Below are 27,677 nucleotides of genomic sequence, written 5' to 3'. Positions count from 1 at the left end.
CGCGTACGGGCACACGCGTACGGGCACACGCGTACACGCGTACGGGCACACGCGTACGGGCACACGCGTACGGGCACACGCGTACACGCGTACGGGCACACGCGTACGGGCACACGCGTACGGGCACACGCGTACGGGCACACGCGTACGGGCACACGCGTACGGGCACACGCGTACGGGCACACGCGTACGGGCACACGCGTACGGGCACACGCGTACGGGCACACGCGTACGGGCACACGTGTACACGCGTACGGGCACACGGGCACACGCGTACGGGCACACGGGCACACGCGTACGGGCACACCCGTATGGGCACACGTGTACACGCGTACGGGCACACGTGTACACGCGTACGGGCACACGCGTACGGGCACACGCGTACGGGCACACGCGTACGGGCACACGCGTACGGGCACACGCGTACGGGCACACCCGTACGGGCACACGCGTACGGGCACACGCGTACGGGCACACGCGTACGGGCACACGCGTACGGGCACACGCGTACGGGCACACGCGTACGGGCACACGCGTACGGGCACACGCGTACGGGCACACGCGTACGGGCACACCCGTACGGGCACACGCGTACGGGCACACGCGTACACGCGTACGGGCACACGCGTACACGCGTACGGGCACACCCGTACGGGCACACGTGTACACGCGTACGGGCACACGCGTACGGGCACACGGGCACACGCGTACGGGCACACGCGTACGGGCACACGGGCACACGCGTACGGGCACACGCGTACGGGCACACGCGTACGGGCACACGCGTACGGGCACACGCGTACGGGCACACGCGTACGGGCACACCCGTACGGGCACACCCGTACGGGCACACCCGTACGGGCACACCCGTACGGGCACACCCGTACGGGCACACCCGTACGGGCACACGCGTACGGGCACACGCGTACACGCGTACGGGCACACGCGTACGGGCACACGCGTACGGGCACACGCGTACGGGCACACGCGTACGGGCACACGTGTACACGCGTACGGGCACACGCGTACGGGCACACGTGTACACGCGTACGGGCACACGCGTACGGGCACACGCGTACGGGCACACGTGTACACGTGTACGGGCACACGTGTACACGTGTACACACGTGTACACGTGTACGGGCACACGTGTACACGTGTACACACGTACACGCGTGTGCATGGGGATGTGTGCGTACGGACGTGTACGAGAATGGGTGTGCATGCAAGTGTGTGTGTGTATCGTGGGGTTAGTGTGTATGTATGGTGCAGCGTGTGTGTGTGGAAAGTGAGGTTAGTGTGCATGTATGGTGCAGCGTGTGTATCGTGGGGTTAGTGTGTATGTATGGTGCAGCGTGTGTGTGTGGAAAGTGAGGTTAGTGTGTATGTATGGTGCAGCGTGTGTGTGCGTCGTGGGGTTAGTGTGTATGTATGGTGCGGCGTGTGTGTGCAACGTGGGGTTAGTGTGTATGTATGGTGCAGCGTGTGTATCGTGGGGTTAGTGTGTATGTATGGTGCAGCGTGTGTATCGTGGGGTTAGTGTGTATGTATGGTGCGGCGTGTGTGTGCGTCGTGGGGTTAGTGTGTATGTATGGTGCGGCGTGTGTGTGCGTCGTGGGGTTAGTGTGTATGTATGGTGCAGCGTGTGTGTGCGTCGTGGGGTTAGTGTGTATGTATGGTGCAGCGTGTGTGTGCGTCGTGGGGTTAGTGTGTATGTATGGTGCGGCGTGTGTGTGCGTCGTGGGGTTAGTGTGTATGTATGGTGCGGCGTGTGTGTGCGTCGTGGGGTTAGTGTGTATGTATGGTGCAGCGTGTGTGTGCGTCGTGGGGTTAGTGTGTATGTATGGCGCAGTGTGTGTGTGTGTATCGTGGGATTAGTGTGTATGTATGGTGCAGTGCGTGTGTGTGCATCATGGGGTTAGTGTGTATGTATGGTGCAGCGTGTGTATCGTGGGGTTAGTGTGTATGCATGGTACAGCGTGTGTGTGTGCATCGTGGGGTTAGCGTGTATGTATGGCGCAGTGCGTGCGTGCGTCCACACGATTCCCAGCGAGGGCGTGGAGGGGAAGCGGGGACGGGGAGGCAGCACAAGCAGGAAGCAGCCACAACACGGAGACATAAACAATCGACAAAACACAAACGGAACAAAGCACGGGCGGCTACCTTCAATTTTCGGCAGAAATAACCAGATCAAGGTCGCCCCGGGCTCCAGACACACCCAGCTCGCTTGCTCGCCCGCCCGCCCGCCCGCTCGCTTATCACTCACTCGCTTGCCCACCAACTCAACAATTCACTCGCCCACCAACTCAACAATTCACTCGCTCATTCACCGAGTAACTCACTGGCCCGCCGATTTAGACCACCCCACTCTCCCATTCATGCCGCACCTACTCGCTTACTAAACCGCTACTCCACTACCTGCTCATTCACTCACCCGCTCGTGCGTTCATTTAAACACTAACTTAAACTTACCATCTACCCGATGGCTTGCACACCCACTCACCAAATCGTTTAACCACTCACTCGCTCGCTCACCCATGCGCTCAAGTTACTAAACCACTCAATTAATTAAATGACCCTTCTCATGCACTCGATCGCTCACTCAAAATGCATTCACCCACCCACTCAACCAATAAGATAGTGGCCGGGTGACTCAGGGGGCGCACAGTGGCCATAGGAACGACGACACCGGCACGGCTCAGATCCTGCGTTCAAACCAAGATTTCAGTCACCCTATGACTAACCTGGGTTCTCGACTGGAGAGTGTAGATGGGTCTCAACTTAGTGGCACAAAGACAAAGATGCCCCGTATAGCCTTAACAGGCTGTTGGGGAAAGTGCTGTTAGCGAGCACCTATGAAGGCCGGCACGGCACACGAAGGGATGGGTGGCCAGCACCACGCCCGGCCGCCTTTGTCTCCCCGGTGGTGATCTCAACACACCGCACCAGCATCTCAAGTCGACCTCGGAGAGGCCCAGTACTGGTTCAAGATAATCACCGGCGACCATGAGCGGGAATCGAACTCAGGTCGCCTTGATCCATAGCACAGCACGATAACCGAAAAAGCCCTAACAGACTTTTGGGGCAAGTGCTGTTAGCGAGCACCTATGACGGCGGGCACGGCACACGAGGTGGTAGGTGGCCTTTGTCTCCCCAGTGGCGATGTTCACACACCGCATCAGGTACTCATTTGAGGCCGAGTTAACCAAGGGGAGGCCGGGGACCGGTGCGATAGTCATCACTGGGTGTTGGCTGTGAGCGGGCATCGAACTCGGGTCGCCGGTGCAGCGCGCAAACCTCGACAAGCGCCGTTAGCGAGGAACGCCATACACACACACACAAAGATAAAGACAAAGATCCCCCGTATAGCCTTAACAGACTGTAGGGGCAAGTGCTGTTAGCGAGCACCTATGAAGGCCGGAACGGTACACGAGGGGGTGGGTGGCCAGCACCACGCCCGACCGCCTTTGTCTCCCCAGTGGCGATGTTTACACACCGCACCGGGTACTCATTTCAGGCTGAGTCGACCTAGGGGAGGCCCAGGACCGGTTCAGATAATCGTCACTGGCGGTGTCGGCCGTGAGCGGGAATCGAACCCGGGTCGCCGGGTTCATAGCGCAGCGCGCTAACCGCTGCACTACCGCTCCCCACACACGCACACACGCACGTACGGACACACGCACACACGCACACACGCACGCGAACGCAACTCCCACCTGCCCGTAGTCGGGAGTCGGGGGCTGGGAGATGTGCATGGGGGGCGGAGGGAGGGCGGCCCTCCCGTCCGGGTGCGAGTACACCGAGTCGTAGTCGGGGGGAGGCAGCACGATGCCCGCCCCACCCCCCTCCTTCTCCAGCAGATTCCCCATGCTCACGCTGCGCACCAGGCGAGAGCTGGGGGGCACGGGGGGTGTTGGGGGAGGCGGCGGGGGGGGGGGGGGCATGCAAGGGGCACGGGCGGGGAGCATGCGGGGGGACGTGGGGGGGCGGGCGGCACGCGGGGTGGGAACGTGCGAGGGATGTTGGGGGGGCACAGGAGGCATGCGGGGGATACGGGGGGGGGGGGTCACGAGGAGGTTATTGTGGGGGGGGAGGGGAGGGCACGGCCAGCATGCAGGTGCAGGGGGGGGGCGCAAGGGAGCGATGTCAGCAGGGGGTGGGAGAGCAAGACGACCCCCTCCCCCCTCCTTCACCCAGGATCCACCCCCCCGCTTCCCCTAAGCCCAAGGGGATCTCGCTCAGGTGGCCGATTCATAATGTTCACAACGGCCGTGTCGGACACACGCAGAGCCGGCCGGGCACTGCTGGGACCCGTGAGTCTCCACTGCTCGTGATGGCGATGAGCAGCAACAGCAGCAGCAGCACGAGAGCCGGTGGCTCGCTCGAGGAGAGGCTCGCGCCAACTTTTGGGCCGAGTTTGGCGAAATTCCAGCTCTCCGAGAATCTACACAATCGGCTTGACGGGCGCGCCGCGAACACGCTCAGCGCAGAGCGGCACAGGCGGCGCCGTCCACGACTCGGGGCGGACCGACCGGTCTCGCCGCAGTGCGGTCACCCGGTGAGTCACACCTTGCACCGCCGCGTGTCCTCATCGCACGAGGCGGTGTGTCCCGCTTAGCTGCGACGGTTCCGAACGGAGACCGGCTCGTGGAAGCCCGACGGAGGCCGCGCTCAACTTCCTTCTCCTCGGCTTCCCCCCCCCCCCCTCGACCACCCCAGCCATCCGTGCTGTCGACTTCCTGCCACCGTTCAAATCCAGGCTCAGGAGCCACCTCCTCTATTCTGCTTGTGACCTGACTGCCCCCTCTCTCATATACTCGACCAGAGACCCATGGTCTCGACCAGATACCTACGACTGTCTGCGTCTCTTCCCCACACTCGCATGAAGACCCACAGACGAGCATGGAGATCTACAAACGCCTGCCTGTGTCTCGCTCCCCCCTAGGGCAGCCGCGGCCATCTTGAGATGCGGTTGAATTCGGACGTGTAAATTTACGCTCGTTCAAATCGGTTACCGCTAAACCCGATGAAAAAAGAAACCGGTAAAAACCGGTCAAGCCACAGGCAGAAATGAAAATGTCTGACGGGACCAAATCCCCCCTTCGTGACCTCCCTCCAGCAATGGTGCCAGCGAGCGAGCAAGCGAGCAAGCAAGCGGTTGCGGGGCTGCGCCTGTGCCACGTTTCACTGAGAAACGAGGGCGCGTCGTCGCAAGCACACGGTGATGTTTGTACGCCCTCGCACGCACGTGTCTGTGTGTGCGCGCGCCAATGGCCCCCCCCCATTCGTCACCGAAATCCCAGCGGAATCGGTCACCGGATTCGGATCCGGACGTTCCGAGCTGGCGGCCGATTCTGACAACAGTCCAACGGTCGCCCGGCCGTCATCTATCGGCCGTCGTGCAGAGACCCACGCGGCGCCGCGTCCGGATATCGCGCCGCAGGATCCAAGCCGCCCCCCCCCTCACCTCTGCTTGTCGTCGTCCGTGGAGCTCTCCATGGCGCGAGTGTACGAGTAGGGGAACCAGCCCTTCCTGCAGAGTCACGGGGGGAGGGGACACAGAGATGGGGGGGGACACACACACGGGGAGAAACAGAGACACAGGGAAACAGAGAGACACGAGTGGACGGGGACACGGGGAGACGCAGAGAACAGAAACACGGGGAGACGCACGTTAGCGGTGCTGGCCAACAACACACCAGGAGACGCTGCCCCACGCTGCATCTGTCACCGTCATGACTCACCAGCCCATCCCAAGCCACTCACCCAGATCTCCCCTGTCTACTGGGCCTCCCCCGAGGTCGACTCGGCCTTAAACGAGCAACTCGTGCGGTGCGTGGCACACCAACACTGGGGAGAACAACGGCGGCCAGGCCACAATGCTGCTGGCTTTCATCGGTGCGCGCTCGCTCACGGCACTTGCCCCAGCAGTCTGCAGAGGCTATATGGGTTAACTTTGTCTTTTGCACACGAGCCTGTGACGCGCATGTGTGTGTGTGTGCGTGTGGTGCTGTTTGTGAACGTTACTAGGGAGAGGGCGACCCTGAGATAAACCCACAACCACCGCGCCACTCGCACAGCCTCCAGCGCAAGGTGTGGCGCCTGTGTGTGTGTGTGTCTGTGTGTGTGTGTGTCTGTGTGTGTGTGTCTGTCTGTGTGTGTGTCTGTCTGTGTGTGTGTCTGTCTGTGTGTGTGTGTCTGTGTGTGTGTGTGTCTGTGTCTGTGTGTGTCTGTGTGTGTGTGTGTGTGTCTGTGTGTGTGTGTCTGTGTGTGTGTAGTGTAGCGGTTAGCGCGCTGCGCTATGAACCTGGCGACCCGGGTTCGATTCCCGCTCACGGCTAACACCAGTGACGATTATCTGAACCGGTCCTGGACCTCCCCTAGGTCGACTCAGCCTTAAATGAGTACCTGGTGCGGTGTGTAAACATCGCCACTGGGGAGACAAAGGCGGTCGGGCGTGGTGCTGGCCACCCACCCCCTCGTGTACCGTTCCGGCCTTCATAGGTGCTCGCTAACAGCACTTGCCCCTACAGTCTGTTAAGGCTATACGGGGGATCTTTATCTTTGTGTCCGGGTACAAGTATGTGAACGTTTGTGTGTGCGTGCGTTTGTGCCTGTGAGCGGGGAGCAGTGGTGCAGCCACTGTGCCTGTGAGCGGCCAGAGTTCGATTCCCACTCGCGGCCAACGTCAACGACAAATACCTGCACCGGTACCGGGCCTCCGCTAGGTCGACTCGGCCTCAAATGAGTACCTAGTAACGAGCATAAACATCTCCACTAGAGGCACAAAAGTGGTTGGGCGCGGTCATTAATTGGTGCTGCTCACAAACAGCACTTGCCACGGACTGCCTTGATGAGGATACACGGGGGATTTTTGTCCTAATCTATCTCCAAACTTTGAAGAGCCCCCAACACACATTGCCCCCCACCCCCCCTAAACAATAATCTCATTGCCAAGCAATAAACCACGGTGGAGCCACAAAAAACTGATTGCAAAGCCACAGCCAACCCTGGCACAACAATTTGACGCAGATTACGGGTCCAATCACAGACACGACGCTCATTACGGCCTGGCACTGATGGTTTTTGGGCACATACTTCAGTTGCAACGCCAGCGTTCAGTTAGCGTTCGTTCATTCATTTGGTGATTAAGAGGCCGTCAGGCCCGGCGACGCTGTCATTAGGCCGGCCGCTTGACTTAGAATGTGCGAGTTTCAAGTCCGGGTCAGGGTTCGGCTCGGCCCATTATCATCATCATCATAATAGTTATTCCACTAGGGCAGATAAATTAGGTAGAGCGGCCACTTTGTGTGTATGTGCGTGTATGTGTGCGTGTATGTGTACGTGCGTGTACGTGCGTGTATGTGTGCGTGTATGTGTACGTGCGTGTACGTGCGTGTATGTGTACGTGCGTGTGCGTGTACGTGCGTGTACGTGCGTGTATGTGTGCGTGTATGTGTGCGTGTATGTGTGCGTGTATGTGTGCGTGTATGTGTGCGTGTATGTGTGCGTGCGTGTACGTGCGTGTACGTGCGTGTACGTGCGTGTATGTGTGCGTGTATGTGTGCGTGTATGTGTACGTGCGTGTACGTGCGTGTATGTGTGCGTGTATGTGTGCGTGTATGTGTACGTGCGTGTACGTGCGTGTACGTGTGCGTGTACGTGTGCGTGTATGTGTGCGTGTATGTGTGCGTGTATGTGTGCGTGTATGTGTACGTGCGTGTACGTGCGTGTATGTGTGCGTGTATGTGTACGTGCGTGTGCGTGTATGTGTACGTGCGTGTACGTGCGTGTATGTGTGCGTGTATGTGTGCGTGTATGTGTGCGTGTATGTGTGCGTGTATGTGTGCGTGTATGTGTACGTGCGTGTATGTGTGCGTGTATGTGTACGTGCGTGTATGTGCATGTGTGTGTACGTGTGTGCGTTGCGCTGCGATCCCGGCCTCCACGAGGTCGACTCAGCCTCAAAATGGGGACCTGGAGCGGAGTATAGTAAGCATCGCCACTGGGGGAGACAAAGGCGGCCGGGCGTCACGTCGGCCACCCACCCCCTTCGTGTGTCGTGGCGGCCTTCATAGGTGCTACTCGCCGACAGCACTTGCCCCGACGGCCTGTCAAGGCTACACGGGGGAGCTTTGCGTTTGTGTGCACGCGTGCGTCTCTCACTGCGCCGTGCGCTCGTTGACGCCGTAGTGCCAGCCGTCGCGCGCCGCGGGCACCAGCAGCGCGATGCCGTCGCCCGCTTGGAACGAGAGCAGCGACGCGTCGCCCCGGGAGTCGTGGGCGAAGGCCGCCACCACGCGCGGGCGCTGCCCCGGCGCCGCCGCCGTCACGCGGTTCAGTCCCGTCGACATCGACGTGGTGCGCGGGAACGGACCCGACGACGGGTCTGCTGGAGAGGGGGGGGCAGCAGGGAAGGGGGGGTAGAAGTGGGCAGGAATGGATACGTGGTTGGAAGAGGGATGTTTGAATGCGGGCATGAATGACTCAATGGAAGGGAGATGCAGGAATTAATTAATGGAGGGATAAATGAACGAACGTGAGGAGGGCGGGGAGAAAGAGGAGTGATGAATGAATGGAGGATGAATGAAATGAATGGAAGAAAAGAAGGGGGAGGAGAATTCAAGGAGGAGATGAAAGAATGGAGCGAGTCGAAAGAAAGAGGGGGCGAGTGAATTGGAGGCAGTGAGGAAGGAGTTAACAGGAGGGAGGGGTGCAAGCAACAAGTGAGATGGGCGTCAGTGGGGAAGGGAAGGATTCAGAGGGAGGGAGGGAAGGATTCAGAGGGAGGGAAGATATTTTAATGAGTCTTGAGTTACGAGGGCTCCACTGTGAGCTGATAATTAAACGCGTTATTGACACAGGCCGCAGGGAGGGGCTCAGAGCTGCTCTCCTTATTAATTTTTATTTGTGTGTATTTTTAAGCCGATTAGATGTAGCCACTTACACACACAGCGCACCGACACACCAACCCACTCAACCACTCGCTTCACCCACCAACCCACTCAGTAACCCACAAACCCACCTCACTCACCACTTAGTAAACCACCAAACTGCTCACTCACTCAGTAACCCAAGCACTCACCCACACCCAACCACTTGCCCACGGCACTTACTCACCCACTCACAAATGCAGTCACGAAACCACTCACTCATTCAGGAACCAAAGCACTCGCCAAACAATCCACGCACCCACTCACTCACTCGCTCATACAACCACCCCAGTAAGAATTCACTCACTCACCAACCCACCCATTCACAAACTCACCCAAACTCACCCAAACTCACCACTCAACCACAGCACAGACGACAACTTTCATCTTCTTGGTTCTTTCGGTAAAGTCACGTAGAAGGAAAATAATAAAATAAGAAAACATAATAAAATAATTCTCACGACGTTTCGGCCACAACGCAAGCAGCCGTCTTCAGGTGGAGAACAGGTCTGTCAAGTAGACAGAGTCTATTTTATTATTTTCCTTCTACGTGACTTTACCGAAAAAACCAAGAAGATGAATCCCTGCAGTCACGAAAGCTTGAAAGCGAAAATTATAGACAACTTTCATCTTCAGCAGAAGTAACCGCCTCAAGGTCAATCAAAGCTTCACAAATCCCACAGAGCTCGCTCGCTCGCTCAACCACCCCCTCTCCTCCCCCTCCTCCCCACTCCCCACCCCTCCTCACCAGTGGTGAGCACGCTGGGGCGCTCAGTAATGTTCTTGCGCGACGGGAGAGTGTTGGCGTAGAAGTCGGGCGGCGGTTTGCTGAGCGGCGAGCGGGGCTTTTGCTCCGTGCCGTAGAATCCACCGTCGCCGCCGAATGGCGCCGGACCGCCTGGCCCGTCCAGTTTCAGCGGCTCCAGCTTCATCTGATGCGGCACAGGCGGGAGGACGATGACTGTCGGGGCGAGTGGTGGTCACGAGCGGGAATCGAACTCGGGTCGCCGGGTTCGTCGCGCAGCGCGCTAACCACGACGCTTCCGTTCGACTACACTCACCTCACACTACACAACAACAACAGCCGCCGTTCGGCACTCCACGGCGCTTGTGCCAGGATAGGTGAACTTTTAGGCTGTCACGTGAAGTGTCGACGGCTCACTGATGGCAGGATGCCTTGCTCACCACGCACGCTCACCACCCTCTTACACCACACTCGCCCACCACCACACACGCTCACCACCCTCTCTCACCACGCACGCTCACGACCCTCTTACACCACGCACGCTCACCACCCTCTTACACCACATTCGCTCACCAACCTCGCTCACCACCCTCGTACACCACGCTTGCTCACCACCCTCTTACACCACGCACGCTCACCACCCTCATACACCACGCTCACCACCCTCTTACACCACGCTCACCACCCTCTTACACCACCCTCGCTCACCACGCACGCGCCTCCCCACCTCATGCTGCGATCGGCCGATGCCCTTGAGCGCCGCGAGCTCGGGGGGGATGTGCAGGGTGTTCTGCGTGGGCACGGGGTTGGAGATGTAGTCGTTGCCGCCGCCGCCGCCGCCGCCGCCGCCGCCGCCGCCGAGGCCGCCGGCGCGCAGGGCGCTGGCGTCCAGCGCGGAGACCGGCGCCAGCGCCGCGTCGGGGATCAGCATCACGTCGCTGCCAACCTCGAGCCACATCGGCAGCTTCTGCGAGATCAGATCGGACGCCTGCGCCGCGGGGAGACGGGAGGCACGGGGGCGGGGGGGAGACGGGGACATGGGGTACACGTTGGCACGGAGACACGTTGGCACGGAGACACGTGGGCACAAGGGGATTAAGAGGCAAGGGGGGACGATGAGGTGGTATCAGCACAGGCACACCGTCACGATGTGCCTGTGCAGAAAGTTCTGGTGAGATGGAGAGAGTCATCGCGAGGAGAGGCACACCATGATGTGAAGGGGAGACGCACAGCAGTGACTGCAAGGGAGTGTAGATACCATGTACCGTGCCGGTCTTCGTGAGGTGCTCGCGAACAGCACTCGCCCCAATAGTCTGTTAAGGCTATAGAAGGGGGAGATCTTTGTCTTTGCGTATGGATAAGGAAGTGGATGGCTGTGCGAATGAGTTAAGTCGGTGAGTGTGAAAATAACCGAATAGGTGAATCATTGAATGCATGTGGGGAAATCATTGAATTCAGCAGTGACCGAATGCTCAAATGACCGAGTGAAACAGGCGACCGAGTGAATAAACAAGTGAGTGAGCGGGCAAGCCAACACACGAGCGAGCGAGCGAGCGAGCGAGCGTGAGAACGAACGAAAGACCGAGCGAGCGTGAGAACGAACGAAAGACCGAACGAACCGAGCGGGCACCTTGCTGTGGTAGGTGCTGAGCGCTTGTGCCATGAGGCACTGGCGCTCGATGAAGTAGCAGTAGCGGCGCCGCTCCTCCAGCAGCACGGAGCGGTAGCCGTCCGCCACGAGGCTGTTGACCTCCTGCTGCTTTGCCGCCACCAGGTCCGCCACCTGCGCGCAAAGGCAAAGGTCGCCCCCCGCTTTGGTGCCATCGCTCGAAGTGGCGAAGGCTCGCTGCCCCGCAGGTCAACGGGACAGACCCAGGTGCCATGGGGGTTGACCGACTGAGATGGCTGGCGGATGCACCACCTCCGCTCCCCACCGTGCCAACTCGCTGCGTCTTAGCCGCCCAGCGCTTCGCTCGTTGCTGCGAGCGTCGCTCCTCCGCCCTCCGCCTTTGCTGAAAGCTAATTTCTTAATAACTGCCTTTTGTCTTTAGTTTGTTGTCACTCCCCCCCCGCACCTCCGATTAGCACGGTTGGCTACGTACGATGCGAGAGAAGTTCAACATACATAGAACCACCCAGTAGCATCCTTCACGAGCCTCCTCCAAGGAGGCCAATCTTGACACCACCGGTAGCAGTCATTGGCAAGTCCCATCTCTTCTCTAGCCAGCGCCACGTTGGCACGAGAACGCACGCTTAGGCGTGCCCGCACGTCCACGTGCCTCCTCGTCTCGGCCCCGGGCACACAAAGGCTGGATTAGCGCGCCCCCATTGCCGGCGAGTAGGAGGCGGCGACGGCACCGCCGGGAAACATTTAGCGCTGGAAAGCGATCGGCGATTGCCGAGACAATAGAATGGCGACACAGCGCGCCCCACTGGCACGCCCCAGCCAGGAGCGGGGCGGGGGGGGGGGGAGTTCCTCCAGCGATACCAGATTAAACACGCTTGCTACGTGCCGGCATCGAGGATTACGAGTAAGAAATAAACGGATTAAAAGAAACAATTCAAAAGGAGAGTCCCGTCATTGTCGCGTACAGAGATGTATATCCGGAGTCACAGCCACGGACTGTTCAGGCAGCCTGCGGGCACGTTTCTTAAACCGCCCCCCCCCTCCAACTACCTGCCCCCTCCCCCCCGTGGTGAAGTCGAACGGAGGTTGCCACGTGTGCGGTGCGGTAAAGCATGGGTTACTCAACCCCCCCCACCCCGCCTCTTCCAAAACGTCAGGCCAGCATGGAAGAGTAGGCCAAAAATTCCCTCTAGGGAGGAGGAAGCTTCGCTAAAGCTTCGGCCTACCCGGGAGGCACCTTCCGCCACTGTGGCAAGACGTTAGCTACCTCGCTTGGTATATAGGTGCTCATGGGTTCGATCCCAACCCTGACACCTGCTGCTGTATATTTGGAGTTTGCGATGTCTCTCTCTCTCTCTCCCCGTGGTCGCGCGGATTTTTCTCCAGGTCCTCCAGTTTTTCCCTCCACATTTCGAATCAACGTCACGGCGTTTAAATTGTTTGGCTGCTATGAATTTCCACGTGATGAGAAGCCATTTCGTCGAGCTATCTTGTGTGGCCGGGTCGCTTCTGAAAAAGAGCGACGTAGCTCAGTGCGCCTTACCTGGGTAAAATAAAAAAAATTGTTCATAGTGGGGGGGGGGGGGGGGGGGGGTGAGAGCAAGCGTATTGCAGGGCTGCGCCTTTATCGTTAGCGCCGAGAGTGGAGGGTTCCACCCACGGATTCCCCCACCCCACGGATTCCCTGCCCATGAAGGAACGTTTGTTTTTCGCGGCGAGACAAACACTCGCTGCCCACATCATCGCTAGGGTCAAACAGCGAACCCCGAGTCATCGTCACCACCACCACCGTGAGCCCGTACGGGGGCGAATTCGTCACCTCCACACGGACAATAAAACTTCAGGGGGTCTGTCCGTACGGCCAAACAACACTTCACCACCGTCATTCAGAAAAACACACCCACGGTGTCTCAAGCACGGTCCCCCGTGCATAGGCACTTTGCAAAGGGTGGAACTCCAACACGGGTCACATGCCCTTGCCCTCCCCCTCCACTGTCCCTCACCCTCCATTCCCCCCTCCCCCTCCTTTGAACTGACAAAGGTGCAGCAGATTACCCAACTCACTTTGGGTTTCTACGGGGGGATTACAAGACTCGTTCGTTTCTGCACTTCTCGCCAATGTCAACCGTTGCTACTTGCATCAATCCATTAGGTTCAGTGTCCTTCATTGTAAAGCCTGCACGCATGGGGCTACAACAATACTAACCCTATTGTCGTGCTGTCAATGATGGCAGTGATTACGATGATTAATACCGAAAATGATGATGACAACGATTATGAAGATGATCAGTCTCATGGCGATGATGGTGACAATGATAATATAGCTGATGACAACGGTGATCAATGATTGGGGTTGATCAACATCCCTGTTCACAAGGAGTCTTCCGACTTGGTGAAGCTTACCTGGCTATAATAAAAGCCATTGCTATCGGATGACGATTATGACAACGGTTTCAAACGTGTGGCGGCCCTCGCACACCGATGATGTCTCATCGGGTGAAAGTGCTCCCCCTCTGAAGAACGACTGCCGTGGGTAAAAGGGCTGGTGGTAAAGACGCAGCCCCCGCAATTGCCTGGCTCTCGCCACTGCTGCTAGAAGGCCCTCCCACTGGAGCGAGCGCCCATAATGGGAAAAAAATTACTTCGGACATCCGCAGCTAGCGGCGCACCACCCTGTGCGCACGAGACGATGTCGCAGGACCGCGTGCGTGGCCACTTCAACCACTCCGGGTACACACCTTTAACGTCGTCATCGTCATTAAATCATCACGCAGACTCGGGCCATCCTCGCAGCGGCTTTTGGCTGGCCATCGAAACAAAGTCGGTCACCGCATCGCACGCGCTCAGATGTGCTTCTGCGGCCGTCTGGAACACTCCTTCATTTCGATAATGGGAATCATCGAGATTGAAAACTCACTTCTTTAGAACTGTTTTTGTGCTTAGTTTGTTGTCCTTCCCCCGCACCTCCGATCAGCGCGATTGGCTACGTACGGCGTGAAAGACTTTCAATGACATGCATGCATCATCATCATCATCATCTTCGCCGTGATCTATCCACTGCTGAATGAAGGCCTCAACCAGCCGTGGAATCTTGACTACTACTGCTACCGCTGCTGCTACTGTCCGTCTCCCTGCCAGCTCACAACCCACACGAGCAGCAGCAGCAGCAGCGTGAAGCCGTGGGCTGTGGAGGCTCGGGCCTGACACTCGATTAATAATTCAACTGAACTCGCCCCCAGCCTTCTTGCCCCCCCCCCCGCCCGCTTCCCCCACACACTGCCCACCCCCCCCACACACCCGCCCCGTACCCCTCCCTACCAGTCCCTCCCACACTGCCCATCGACCCAGCCCCTTTCAGTCGGGGGTAGACGAAACACGCCTTGTCGGACATCAACAGTGGTCGTCCTAATAAGTAAGGAGACACGAGTCGCGTCTAGGTTCGTTAACAATCTCAAAATCAATAAAAAGACAAATTTTTATTCCGCGGTCGATTACTTGGGCCCCTATAAACACGGCAGCCGCCTCCCCATCCTGACGCCCCGAAGGCGGGAAAGCCCCCCCCCCCCAAACCCCCCCCCACCCCCCCTCCAAACCTCCCCCCCCCCAGCTACTAGTCACGAGGTTGCCGACTACACCAGATGACGTCGCAAAGCCCTGCCCGTCACCTCCCGTCCAGCGGCACACGTGGGAGGAGGAGAGACGTTTTCAAATAAATACAAATCTCCCAACTCTTCTCGTGTCATCCGATTATTTGGGTATTCGCAGCGATAATCAGTCCAGTCATACATCTCTATGTAAAAATCAGCTCAAGCCTCCGGTAAACCACGTGACTTGTGTGTGATCACGCCCACTCGGAATCGCTCTCCTCTCCTCCGCGCAAGTTCACGTCCACTCGCTCTCCCTTCCTCCTCTCTTCTACCTCTCGTCATCACCCCCCCCCATCATCCCCTACACCTCGGCCCAGTCATTCCTTCTCCCCCTCTTCATCCCGTTTCCTGCCCGGCACTCCTTCCTTCTTCCTGCTGCTGGTCTTGAGCCGCGCACTCTTTATCAGTCTTGGGCGCTACGGTGGCGAGATATTAACTCCCTCGCCTGGTATAGATGAGGTCGTGGGCTCGATCGTGACTCCGACACCACCAATGAATTTGGAGTTTGCGCGTCTCTCTCCGTGGTAGAGTGGATTTTTCTCCGGGTCCTCCCATTCTTCCCATCCACATTTAGAATCATCACGCGTTCAGGGTTTTTGGCTGCTGTGCATTGCCGCGCGATAAGTCGCTTTCGTTGAGCTATCATTTGTGATGACCGGGTCGCTTCTGAAAAAGAGCCACGCAGCTCAGCGAGGCCTTACCTGGTTCATACTCTTAGTTTTTTCGGTAAAGTCACGTAGGTAAAAAATTGAAATAAAAATTTATAAAAATTAAATAATAAAAATCACGACGTTTCGGAGGCAACACAAGTCTCCATCATCAGGTGGAGACTTGTGTTGCCTCCGAAACGTCGAGATTTTTATTATTTTATTTTTATAAAATTTTATTTCATTTTTTAACTACGTGACTTTACCGAAAAAACTAAGAGTATGAATCCTTGCAGTCACGAAAGCTTCAAATCTAGAACCTTACCTGGTTGGTAAAAAAAGGAGACTCCTTACCCGGCATCCCTTCCCCATTCCTTTCTCTGTTTCCCATTCATAACATCCTTGACGCTGCTCCCCCTCCTTCCCATGGCCAGGCCACTCGCAAGAAGGTTTTATCAAATTTGGGGTGAGGGGTCAGGAAGGCGGTGGGGGTCGTTTGCTCGCTGGCTCCTCCAGCCCCCGCTCACCTGCGCCTCCTTCTCGTTGTACTTGCTCGGGTTCTTGGAGCCCTGGCTCTTCCTGCGCAGCTTCTTCAGCTCCGTCGTGTTCCTGTCGAGGACGTCACACTTGGCCTTGTGCTCCCCCTGGTACTTGCGCAGGGCCGACTGCAGGGCGAGAGGGAGCGGGTGAGGGGCGCGCCGGGTGGAAGAGCGACGAGTGGGCGAGCGTTGGAACGGATGGGCTAATGGGCGAGCGAGTGCGCGAGCGTATCAAAAGCTGGGTGAGCAATTAAGTGATCAACAGCGGGGAGATAACCAGGTGGATGAGCGAGTGAGTGGAGGTGGAGCGGTGGGGAACCCTGCACTACAACCCCATCTACGTGAGTTAGATTCCTGCTCACGGCCAACACCAGTGACGATTATCCGAATCGGTTCTGGGCCTCCCCGAGGTCGACTCAGCCTCACATGAGTACCTGGTGCGGTATGTAAACATCGCCACTGGGGAGACAAAGGTGGCCGAGCGTGGTGCTGGCCACCCACCGACTCGTGTCGTGCTCGCTAAAAGCACTTGGCCCAACAGTCTGTTAAGGTGAAACGGGGATCTTTGTCTTTCGGCGAGTGAGTGGGTGGGCAAGGGAATGTATGCGTGAGCGCACGACTAACGGAAATATTGCGAGTGACCAGGCGAGCAGTTTGGGGAAACATTCGATTAGGTGTGCGAGCGAGTGGCTGAAGGAAATAACTGGTGGGCGGGCGAGCGAGTCGGTGAGCGAGCACGTTGGTAAGTTGGCGATCAGGAGGGCGAGTGGGTGGGCGGGCAAACGGTGTGAGGGTGAGCTGGGAAGCCAAGTGAACGGCTGAATGGGTGAACATGCGAGCAGGTGGGTCACGAGGTAACGGGAGGTCGTAAGGGCATACTGACCGGCAAAAACTTGACGTCAGACTCGAGTTTCTGCTCCATGTCGGAGAGAATGTCTGTCCGGAATGACTTGAGCTGAACAGAACAAGCAGATCATCGTCACCAACACCATCGTCAACATTGTCAATGTCATCATCACCATAATCATGGTCATCGCCTTGTCATGGTCATCGTCCGATAGCAATGGTTTTTATTATAGCAAGGTAAGCTTCACCAAGTCCTAAGACTATTTGTGAACTGGGATGTTGATCAACCCCAATTATTGATCACCGTTGTCATCAGCTATATTATCATTGTCACCATCATCGCCATGAGACTGATCATCTTCACAATCGTTGTCATCATCATCATTATCGGTATTAATCATCGTAATCACTGCCATCATCTTAAATCAACTACTGACATAATCATCTCGATCACTGTCACAATCGGTCATCATTGACATTAACGCTGCTTGCTGTATATAAGTTGAACTTTCTTTCGCACCGTACGTAGCCAACCGTCGTGCGAATCGGAGGCGAGGGGAAAGTCCACGAAACTCAGCACATTGTCAACGTCCCATAACAAGGGGCGTCTAGACAGCCCAACTGGGGTCATACACTCGGGAGGAAGCAAACGGATCGTTTCCTTTTCCCCTTTCGCCCAGGATCTCCCCAGGATCTCCCCAGGATTTTCCCAGGATCTCCCCAGGATTTTCACAAATCTCCCCAGGATTTTCCCAGGATCTCCCCAGGATTTTCCCAGGATTTTCACAAATCTCCCTAGGATTTTCCAGGATCTCCCCAGGATTTTCCCAGGATCTCCCCAGGATTTTCCCAGGATCTCCCCAGGATTTTCACAAATCTCCCCAGGATTTTCCCAGGATCTCCCCAGGATTTTCCCAGGATCTCCCCAGGATTTTCCCAGGATCTCCCCAGGATCTCCCCAGGATTGTCCCAGGATCTCCCCAGGATTTTCACAAATCTCCCTAGGATTTTCCCAGATCTCCCCCAGGATTTTCCCAGGATCTCCCCAGGATTTTCCCAGGATCTCCCCAGGATTTTCCCAGGATCTCCCCAGGATCTCTCCAGGATTTTCACAAATCTCCCTAGGATTTTCCCAGATCTCCCCCAGGATTTTCCCAGAATCTTCCCCAGGATTTTCCCAGATCTCCCCCAGGATTTTCCCAAATCTCCCCAGGATTTTCCCAGGATCTTCCCCAGGATTTTCCCAGATCTCCCCAGGATTTTCCCAGAATCTTCCCCAGGATTTTCCCAGATCTCCCCAGGATTTTCCCAGATCTCTCTTTCTCACCGTTTCCTCCAACAAATGCAGGATCTGCTTGTGAGTCAATGCCATCTGTGTGATCGTGTCGCCTGCGAAGAAGAAATGGCAACACGGGGGGGGGGGGGGGGGGTTACAATCATCCCACAGCTACAGCTGCAGTTGCTCCACTCGCCACGGTTCTCGTGCCAGGCTAGGTGCACTCCGAGGCCATGTGGAGGCATCAAAGATTCGCTGGAAGGCGGTCAACGGACAGACCCAGGTGTTATTGCGTTGACCGACTGGCAAACACCACCACCACTCAACTCACAACTCACCAATGTCACTCGCAGCCAAATAACAACTCACATTTGTCAACAATATTGTAGCCTTCAAAAGGAAAACAATGAAGTTAACTAAGGCCCACTGAAGTATATATTTTTTTTTTCAGAAGCAACCTGGCGACAAATGATAGCTCAATGAAATGGCTTATTTTTCGATTTAAAGCTTTCGTGACTGCAGGGATTCATCTTCTTGGTTCTTTAGGTAAAGTCACGTAGAAGGGAAGTAATAAAATAATAAAAAATAAAACACAACAAAATAATTCTCACGACGTTTCGGCTACAACGCAAGCAGCCGTCCTCAGGTGAAAACCACGACTGTCGAGGCGACAGCGTCTGAGGTTTCATTCACCTGAGGACGGCTGCTTGCGTTGTGGCCGAAACGTCGTGAGAATTATTTTATTATGTTTTATTTTTTTATTATTTTATTACTTCCCTTCTACGTGACTTTACCGAAAGAACCAAGAAGAAGTGGCTTATTGTGCGAAAATTTATAGCAGCCAAATACTTCGTGTGTGTGTCTGTGGTGGAGGGGGAGTGGTAGTGTCGCGGTTAGTGCGCTGCGCTACAAGCCCAACAATCAGAGTTCGATTTCACAAAAACTCCAAATATGAAGCAGCAGGTGTCGGGGTCGAACCCGCGACTTCCTGTATACCAGGCGAGGTAGTTAACGCCTCGCCACCGCGGTGAGATCATACATAATAAGCGACGTTTTCGCAATGGGCATCCTACATTGCGCAATATTTAGGCGAATAGACTGTTGAGGCAGCTGCTATTCTGAGCTACTTATATAAAACCGGACAGACAATGGACACGCAAACACAAAGATGCCCCCCCCCCCAGCCTCACGGACAATACCGGACACGTGGTGTTAGCGTGCATCCCTTGAATGCCAGCACGGTCCACACCCACAACACCACAACGACCACCGCCATTCCCCACTAAGTGGTGATGATGTCACACACCTCGCCTCCCCCCACTGTGCTTGCCAAAGGCCTGGTGCACTTTAGGGCTATCAGGTGAAGCGTGGCAGGCTCTCTCTGCTGACAGGAGGTCACGGGTCACAGACCCAGGTGCCATGGGTTTGACCGACTAAGATGGCTGGCAGACGCACCACCTGTGACCGCCCCCCCCTCCGCCCCGCCGTGCCAACATTCATTGCGATCCGCCCCGACGACGCTCCGCTCGCTGTTGTGAAAATAAACAGACTTCCACACACACATTGCACTCGAACACATGAACAAAGACCCCCCCCCCGCCCCCCCACCGTATAGCCTCAACAGACTGTTGGGGCAAGTGCTGCAAGCGAGTAGCAGCACCTATGAAGGTCGGCACGGCACACGAGGGGGTGGGTGACAAGCACCCCCCCCGGCCGCCTTTGTCTCCCCGTGTTTTAACCCACGTGTGTAGCGCAGCGATCAGCGATCTGTGCTACGAACCAGGTGACCCGAGTTCAAATGACAACTCACGATCAACATCAGTGGCGAATATATCAACCCGTTCTGGATCTACCCCTGTGACACCTCAGCCTCAAATGAGGACCTGGTGCATTGTGGGACGAAAAAAAACAGCAGCACTGGGGAGACAAAGGCTGTCGAGGGCATGGCACTGCTCGCTAGCAGCACTTTCCCCAACAGTCTATTGAGGCTATACGGGGGATCTTTGTCTTGGTGTGTGTGCAGACAGTGTGAGCTCGTGTCACTGCGATGACAACTTGTGTGAGCCTCATTTCAGAATTCCGCCGGCTCTTGTGAATTCCCATCAGTTGGTTTTCGCTCGGCGATGTTTCAGAGCATCAGAGCCACTGCGGGGGCAATGGCTGTCTCCTACACAGCTCCCGCATCACACACACACACGCACATCTCAACAATGATTATCCACGTGTGTGTAAAACCATGCATAGCTGTGCGTGTGTGCGCGCGGTATATTGGGTAACGCAACTACGCAAGTCCCACCCACACAGGTTCCATGCCTGGCCCTAGTGATGCACTCCCCATTCCCAGTGGCACATGGTATCCAAACCTGGCTCGGGCCTACTGTAGGTCAACTCGGCCATAAATCCGTACCCGATGTGGTGTGCGTGGACATGAACACCGGGAGACATCGCCAGACTTTCGGGGCACTTGCACTTGCCCCAAAAGTATGTTTAGGCTATACGGGGGGTCTTTGTCTTTGTCTTGCGAGGGGGGGGTGTGTATTGGGTCACGCGTTGAGCAACGGGACGCTCACCGAATGAAAGTCACGAAACTCTCTCCCGTGCAAACGAGCGCCAGGAAAACACGAGAAGGCCCCGCAGAGTCTCCCCAAGGGTCACACGAACGAGAGGGGGAGTCAGCTGTCATGAGTAGCGGCTTCTTATTTACAACTCCACTTGAGTGTGCGCGCGCGTGTGTGTGTGTGTCTATAGCCTGCGTTGACATCCTGTGTGCGTGTAGTCTGTGTCTATAGACTGTGCGTCGATTGTGGGGATTGCCCGCCACACCATGAACCCGAGTTAGATTTCCCGCTCACGACGATTATCTGAACCGGTCCTGGGTCGCCCCTAGGTCGACTTGGCCTCAAATGAGTACTTGGTGCAGTGTGTAAACATCGCCGTGCCGGCCTTCATAGGTGCTCGCCAAAATCACTTGCCCCAACAGTCTGTTAACAAAGCAGTCTCTTGGCCAAACCACTGGGAGGAGGGGGGGGTACTCGGCTGACAGGTCAAAGGTCAAGAATTTGAATTAAACATTTCAGGACCCTCCCCCACTGCGTCCGTAATTAATAATTAGACCCGGTTCCTTTGAAAGTGGCGGCGGCGGTGGTTGCCATCCGTTAAACCCTGACCGCCGTGTGCGGGGTTCTAACGGAGAGGTTGTGGATATTTACGGGGGGGGGGGGGGGTGGGGGTGGGGGCATTCATCCTGCGCACGGAGGATGTGCGAGCGAGCGCAGGCCAAGAACGTTTATTTCATTTAACAAAGGGAGGCACAAACTCAAAGAGACCAGGATCGAGTTTCATTTCCAAGAGTGACATGGGCCACCAATATACGACAAAAGCAAGAAGATAGAATAGGGTGACAACAGTGATTGTAATTATCAGCGAAACGTCGTACTAAAATTTTAAATGCTGTTGATCCTCTCTTCAGCACACCGATGGGCTTAATAAGTGAATTATTGTCCTTTGAAAACGTGACACATTTTTTACTGTTTGGCCTTGTCGGGTGGTGGAGGGTTACGACACATTTAGAAATAACGCGATCTGACCCAAAAACCTATATTATGAATAATATTGGTCGCGAAAGCCTACGTGTTAAAAACAACAGTGAAGTCAAATAGAAATCAGAACAAAAGCAAGCCATCAGAAGAAAATCCCTGCCATGGGCTACAGTTGTTTTTTTAATAGGGTGGAGTAGTGGTACAGCGGTTAGCGCACTGCACCATGAACCTAGGGGACGCAAAGTTGTACTCCTGGCAACGACCGAGATCTTTATCGTCGGGCCGGGCCAGCGACGGTGGCGTACGATGAAACGTGTCCCAACAGCCTCCACGACTGACAACGCCTTGGTGGGGGGGGCGGGGGGGACGGATGTCTTCACCATCCAGCAGCGGATTTACAAAGCGGCTGCGATTTATATTTCTTAATTACCGCACGGTTTTTTTTTATCCGTACATTATATATATCCACCTGGCAATGAGTCATAGCGCGTTTGGGCAAGCCCACTGGCGCGCGTTAGTAGACTGTGTGTCACAGGCAGCACCCCCCCCCCACCCCTTTGGGCGTAGGTCCCCGGGTGTAGAACCTAAGAGCCCCCCCACTGCCCGGATATGGCCACGTGACCTCATTTCATAGGGCCCCCCAGTCGCACGAGAACGCCGCCGCTTTGAAATCGCGCCCGTCAAAATAACCACGTTCATCCGTGTCACCGCACAAGCATCTAAAGGGCCGCGGCTAATCGGGTACCCGAGGGCAATCATTTTTTGATGACCCTGCAAGCAAAGGCGTTGACCGAGTCGAGTGCCGACAGGTCCAACTGGTCGCCTTTCAAGTTCTTTTCCAGCACGCGGCGATCGGTGCAGGGCAGCCCGAAGCGTGATCAATGTCTCGGAGAGAGACGTTCGAAAATCGTATTTGGCCTGCAACGCTGAGAATTCTCCACACCCATCGGCTTCGAGAGTAAACGGCAAGCTGCCAACCCAGCACGATCCACACCGCACACAGAGACAAAGATCCCCCGTGTAGCCTTCAACAGACTGCTCGGCCAAGTGCTGTTACCGAGCACCTATGAAGGCTGGCAAGGCACACGAGGGGGGTAGGTGGGTGGCCACAGCACCACGCCCGGCCGCCTTTGTCTCCCCAGCGGTCGATGTTTACACTCCGCACCAGGTACTCAATTGAGGCCGAGTCGACCTAAGGGAAGCCCATGACAGGTTTCAGATAATCGCCACTGGTGACGGCCGCCATCAGCGTGAAATCGAACTCAGGTCGGCGGGTTCGTAGTCGCAGTGCGCTAACCACTGTGCCACCGCTCCCCTTACACACACACGTACACGTACACGCACGCGCACGCCCTCACGGATACTGTGACCAGGGCATGCTGACACGCGTGCGCTCGCGGGGACGAGTGCGGATTGACTTTGAGACTAGCGGAGAGGGTGAGCGAAAGAGGGATGATGGAGTAGAAGTCGAGTGGGGTGATGGTGGTGGAGTAGTGGGGGGGGGGAGGTTAGGAAGGGTGGCGGTGATGATGACGTGGGGGGTGGGGAATGGGTTGGGGGGCAAGGTGGGGAGGGGCTCAGGTGGGCTTGGTAATTGCCCGGGAGGTAGAGGTGGTGGAGGGGTAGGAAGGAAAGGGGTGGGTGGGTGGGTGGGTGGAAACCGGCCAGGCAGGATAGCTGTGTCCGTCTCGCGTGGACGCGTTCGCGTGGGCCTCATAACTCATAACCAAGGTCACGGAGACGGCACGTTGAGGGGACAACTCTGGGACTGCTGGACACAACGGCAACCACAACGCATGACCCAGACACACGCAGGCTACGTGGGGGGGGGGGGGGGGGGCAAGTGTTGTGAGCGAGGGACGGCACGGCGCACGGAGGGAGCCGTGTGTTCATCGCCACGCCCGGCCGCCTTTGTCTCCCCACCGCTAAACGGTTTCACACCTCGTGCTCGAGCATTGGGTCAAGACTGGCCTCAGGCAGCAGATTCCACTCTCCGATGATGCCAACCACGACAGGGAATCGAACCGAGGTGGGCCGCCGCTTTCGTGGCAGAGCGTGCGAATCGCCGCCGCACGCACGCACCCACACAAGAGGCGGCAACGGCAACAACTGCCACCATCGGCAACTAAGTGGCGGTGACGTCGCCACGGTGCTTCGTGCCAGGCTAGGTGCACTTTGAGGCCATTGTGTGAAGTGAGGAATGCTCGCTGCTGGCAGGAGGTCACGGAACAGACCGAGGCGTTACGAGTTAACCGACTGATATGACTCACACACGCATATGCAAAAACAAAGCCACAAAGACCCTCCATATAGCCTTTCACAGACTGTTGGAGCAAGTGCTGTTAGCGAGCACCTATGAAGGTCGGAACGGCACACGAGGGGGTGGGTGGCCAGCAGCACGCCCGGCCGTCTTTGTCTCCCCAGTGGCGGTGTCCACTACACACCACACCAGGTACACACTTGAGGCCGAGTCAACCTAGGGAAGGCCAAGCACCGGTTGAGATAATCGTCACAGCTGTTAGCCATGAGCGGGAATCGAACTCGGGTCGCCGGGTTCGCACTAGCAACTGCACCACCGCTCCCCCTCAAAGACACGCACACACACGCACACACGCACGGACGCGCACACCCACACACACACCGGCGTTTCTAATGAAGGTGGATCGACCCCATAAAGAACTGGGAAGAGGCACGGTGAGGGAACGCGGGGGGGGGGGGGCACGCGAGAGACTTGCCGAGGGGGAAAGAGGCGACCACAACATTCCCACACCGCGACGAGCGCGCTTCACCGGGGCATCCTTTTGCACAATCTGCACCGAAACCGACAACGACCTTGCCAGGACGGTGCACGCCCGTGACAGCGCACCGGTGCATGCGTGGTGCGAGTGGATTTGTGGGGAGTGGTGGCGCAGTGGCAAGCGCGCCGTGCTAACCGAGTTCGATTCCCGTTCCCGGTCACCAACACCGACGACGATGATTTGAGCCGGTCCTCAGCGTCCGCCTCAAGCGAGTACCTGGTGCGGTGTGTCGTTAACATCGCCACTGGAGTGACAAAGGCGGCCGGGCGCAGTGTTGGCCACCCACCCCCTCGTGTGCCGTGCTGGCTTTCATAGGTGCTCGCTAACAGCACTTGCCCCAAATGTATGCCGAGGCTATACGGGGGATATCTGTCTTGTGTACTTGGGAGCGGTGGCACAATGGCGAGCGCCGCTACCCTACAAAGCCGGCGACCCGAGTTTGATTCCCACCGACGGCCGACGGCGGCGACGAACATTTGAACCGGTCCTGCGCCTCTCCCCAATTGTCAACACTCTGGTGCCGCGTGTGAACATCACCACCGGGAAGACAAAGGCGGCACGGCGTGGTGCTGACCAACACCAACACCTCGTGTGCCATGCCGGCCTTCTCAGGTGCTACTCGCAAACAACACTTATCCCAACTGTTTGCTGACGGCTACACACGGGGGATCTCTTCCTTTGTGCACGAGGCTGGAGGATCGCTCCTGCCGCAGTGGCCGTTACCATAGCGAGTGGTGAACTCGAGGCGAGGTTAACATCGTGGCTACTGTATAATCCCAGCCGGGTTTGTCAATACTTGCGCGTGCGCCTCCGTACAAATTAACGAAACCAGAGACAAAGTCGCACGCGAGTCGCCCGCCCGGCTCTCGTCCCGAGCGTATGCCCTTGGCTCATCTCGGGCCCCGAGCCGGCAGGGGAAATTCCACGTTCCTATGGCGGGAGGGCCGCCACAGTCTGTTCCATCAACACTCGCTTCACGACTTCCCCCACAACTACTGGGAAATTGACGACGACGACGATTATGAAGAATGCGATTACGATCATCTGACTTTCATTAGCATATCTTCCAGTCCTCCCTGTTCTACACAGCTGCGATGCGGTGTTTCCAATACAAACAACGTCATAGCATTTTCACCATCGCTTTTGGCACCGTTGCGACAACTTCATGTCCAGTACGGCACATCGAGTCCGGAAAAATAAACCCGGGGGTTGGTGGCGGGGGGGTGTGGGGGTGGAGAGGACGGGAGGGGGGGGGGAGGCACGGGGGGCGGTGGAGCAAGGCGGTGGAGCAAGGCGGTGTTGCTGCGATCTCCCTCCACCCCGCGCCTGTCCGGACACGTGCGGCGGTAGCGTCGTCCTCCGTGTGGACTCGTGAGACCGAAACGTACGACTGCGCTCCACGATTTCATCATCGGCATCAGCAGCAAGCGATGATCAATCCACTGCTGGATGAACGTCTCCGTCTCCCCCACCCCACCGCCTCCGCAAGCCGCTGTTGACATCGCTCACGATCCCGCAATGACGCGCAAATCCATAGATTTGAAGCCGGGCCACCTCCACGGACATCGGTGAAAATCGCACTCGAACATGAGTCCGCACTGAGATATGGCTAAAAATACCCCCCCCTCTTAGGATCTACCTTCCGATATCCAGAAGCCAATGGAGTCATGCACTTTTAAATCTAGATTTAGTGCGCTAACCGCTGTACCACTACTCCACCCTATTAACAAAAACTGTAGCCCGTGGCAGGGATTTTTTTCTGATGGCTTGCTTTTGTACTGATTTCTATTTGCTTCGCCGCTGTTACCCTATGATATGTTCTTGCTTTTGCCGTATATTTCGCTTAGAGCTGCTTTTTGCGCTTAGTTGTCATCCTTTCCCCCGCAACCTCCGACTAGCTTGGCTGGCTACGTACGGTGCGAAAGAAGTTCAACGTACGCACGCACACACACACACACGACAACCCTCGCACGGGTGCGGGAGGAAGGCATTGCACCCACACTCCTTTGAAACTCTGGACTCTACCATTCTCGTTAAACCCAACGCGTAGGTGGTTTTCGCCACAGCTAATATTAAAACAACAACAACAACGAAAAACTATAAACTGTTTTTATTTTACCAGGTAAGACCTGGCCACAAACGATAGCTCAACGAAGTGGCTTATCACGTGGAAATGTATTTTAACTAAAATACTCTAAATGCATGTCGATTCTAAATGTTGGAGGGAAAAACCTAAGGACCCGCGTAAATATCCACGCAACCACGGGGAGAGACACGGAAACTCCAAATATACAGGAGTCAGGGTTGGGATCGAACCGACGACCGCCTGTATACCAGGCGAGGTAGTTAACATCTCGCCACTCCCAAATGAGGTTTGGGTTAGGCCCCATTAATAATCCGATCGTGGCCCAACCCAAAAAGAAATTACGAGCTGAAATTTACGTTTGTCATTAAGGTTGCACTGTTCGGCGATTTTATAATTTCAAAGCCACTTACAAGGCGAACCGGTATATCATATGAAATTAAACCATGACGACTTACAACCCTTTGCAATCCACTGCCGGATGAGGGCCTCCCCACGCCGTGCCGATCGCAGCGAGGTTGTGTGACCGTACTTCACCACGCTGGTTAGTGCCCGTTGGCAAGGGGGTGGAGAGGTGGGAAGATGGGGAGAGGTCACCCAGGACCGGCCATTTCGGACATCGCTCGCCACTGATGCCAGCCGTGGCCGGGAATCAAACTTAGTTCGGCAGGTTCATGAGGCGGTACTGCTCACCACGGGGCTACAGTTTCATCCAATGCAAGTCTGTGCATTTAGTCTACATGGGTCATTTTGCAAATCGAGGGAGGGGTTATCTATTTAAACCTATTGGTCTCCATAGAAAGCTGCGTTTTACTGTGCTAAACTAAAACACCGTTCCTCCTTTTAAAAGAAAGACAGCTTCCTGGTGTCAACGGGTCCTTACCTGGTCACAAAGGTCACATCCGTCTCTGCATGCCTCTATCCAGCTCAAACCCCCTCCCACCACCCCCCCTCCCACCAGCCCCCCCCATTGTAGTGTGTATAAAACTAACTGTCA

At 56.4% G+C, this 27,677-nt stretch overlaps 1 protein-coding gene across 5 annotated transcripts in view; it reads right to left on the bottom strand.

Moving 5' to 3' along the window:
• LOC144719061 (BAR/IMD domain-containing adapter protein 2-like) overlaps nt 1-18,841 on the bottom strand; it is a 33,357-nt gene extending 14,516 nt beyond the window's left edge. The window contains exons 1-9 of one of the 5 annotated variants that reach the window (XM_078594824.1): nt 18,312-18,838; nt 17,022-17,093; nt 16,127-16,264; nt 11,309-11,461; nt 10,406-10,666; nt 9,682-9,865; nt 8,167-8,392; nt 5,468-5,533; nt 3,717-3,894 (exon numbers count right to left, since the gene is read on the bottom strand). In XM_078594824.1, coding sequence (XP_078450950.1) covers nt 3,717-3,894; nt 5,468-5,533; nt 8,167-8,392; nt 9,682-9,865; nt 10,406-10,666; nt 11,309-11,461; nt 16,127-16,264; nt 17,022-17,093; nt 18,312-18,356 — 1,323 coding nt within the window. In that variant the 5' untranslated portion in view covers nt 18,357-18,838. Of the gene's footprint in view, nt 1-3,716; nt 3,895-5,467; nt 5,534-8,166; nt 8,393-9,681; nt 9,866-10,405; nt 10,667-11,308; nt 11,462-16,126; nt 16,265-17,021; nt 17,094-18,311 lie in introns of all 5 variants that reach the window. The other 4 variants (XM_078594822.1, XM_078594823.1, XM_078594825.1 and 1 more) reach the window with 4 other exon arrangements.
• Between the last annotated feature and the right edge of the window lie 8,836 nt (nt 18,842-27,677).

Source organism: Lampetra planeri, chromosome 5 (assembly GCF_965212315.1).
Source record: "Lampetra planeri chromosome 5, kcLamPlan1.2.h2, whole genome shotgun sequence".
NCBI classification, from domain to species: Eukaryota; Metazoa; Chordata; class Hyperoartia; order Petromyzontiformes; family Petromyzontidae; genus Lampetra; species Lampetra planeri.
The sequence above is the reverse complement of the archived record's forward strand: the minus strand, read 5'-3'. Positions and strand labels throughout refer to the sequence as shown.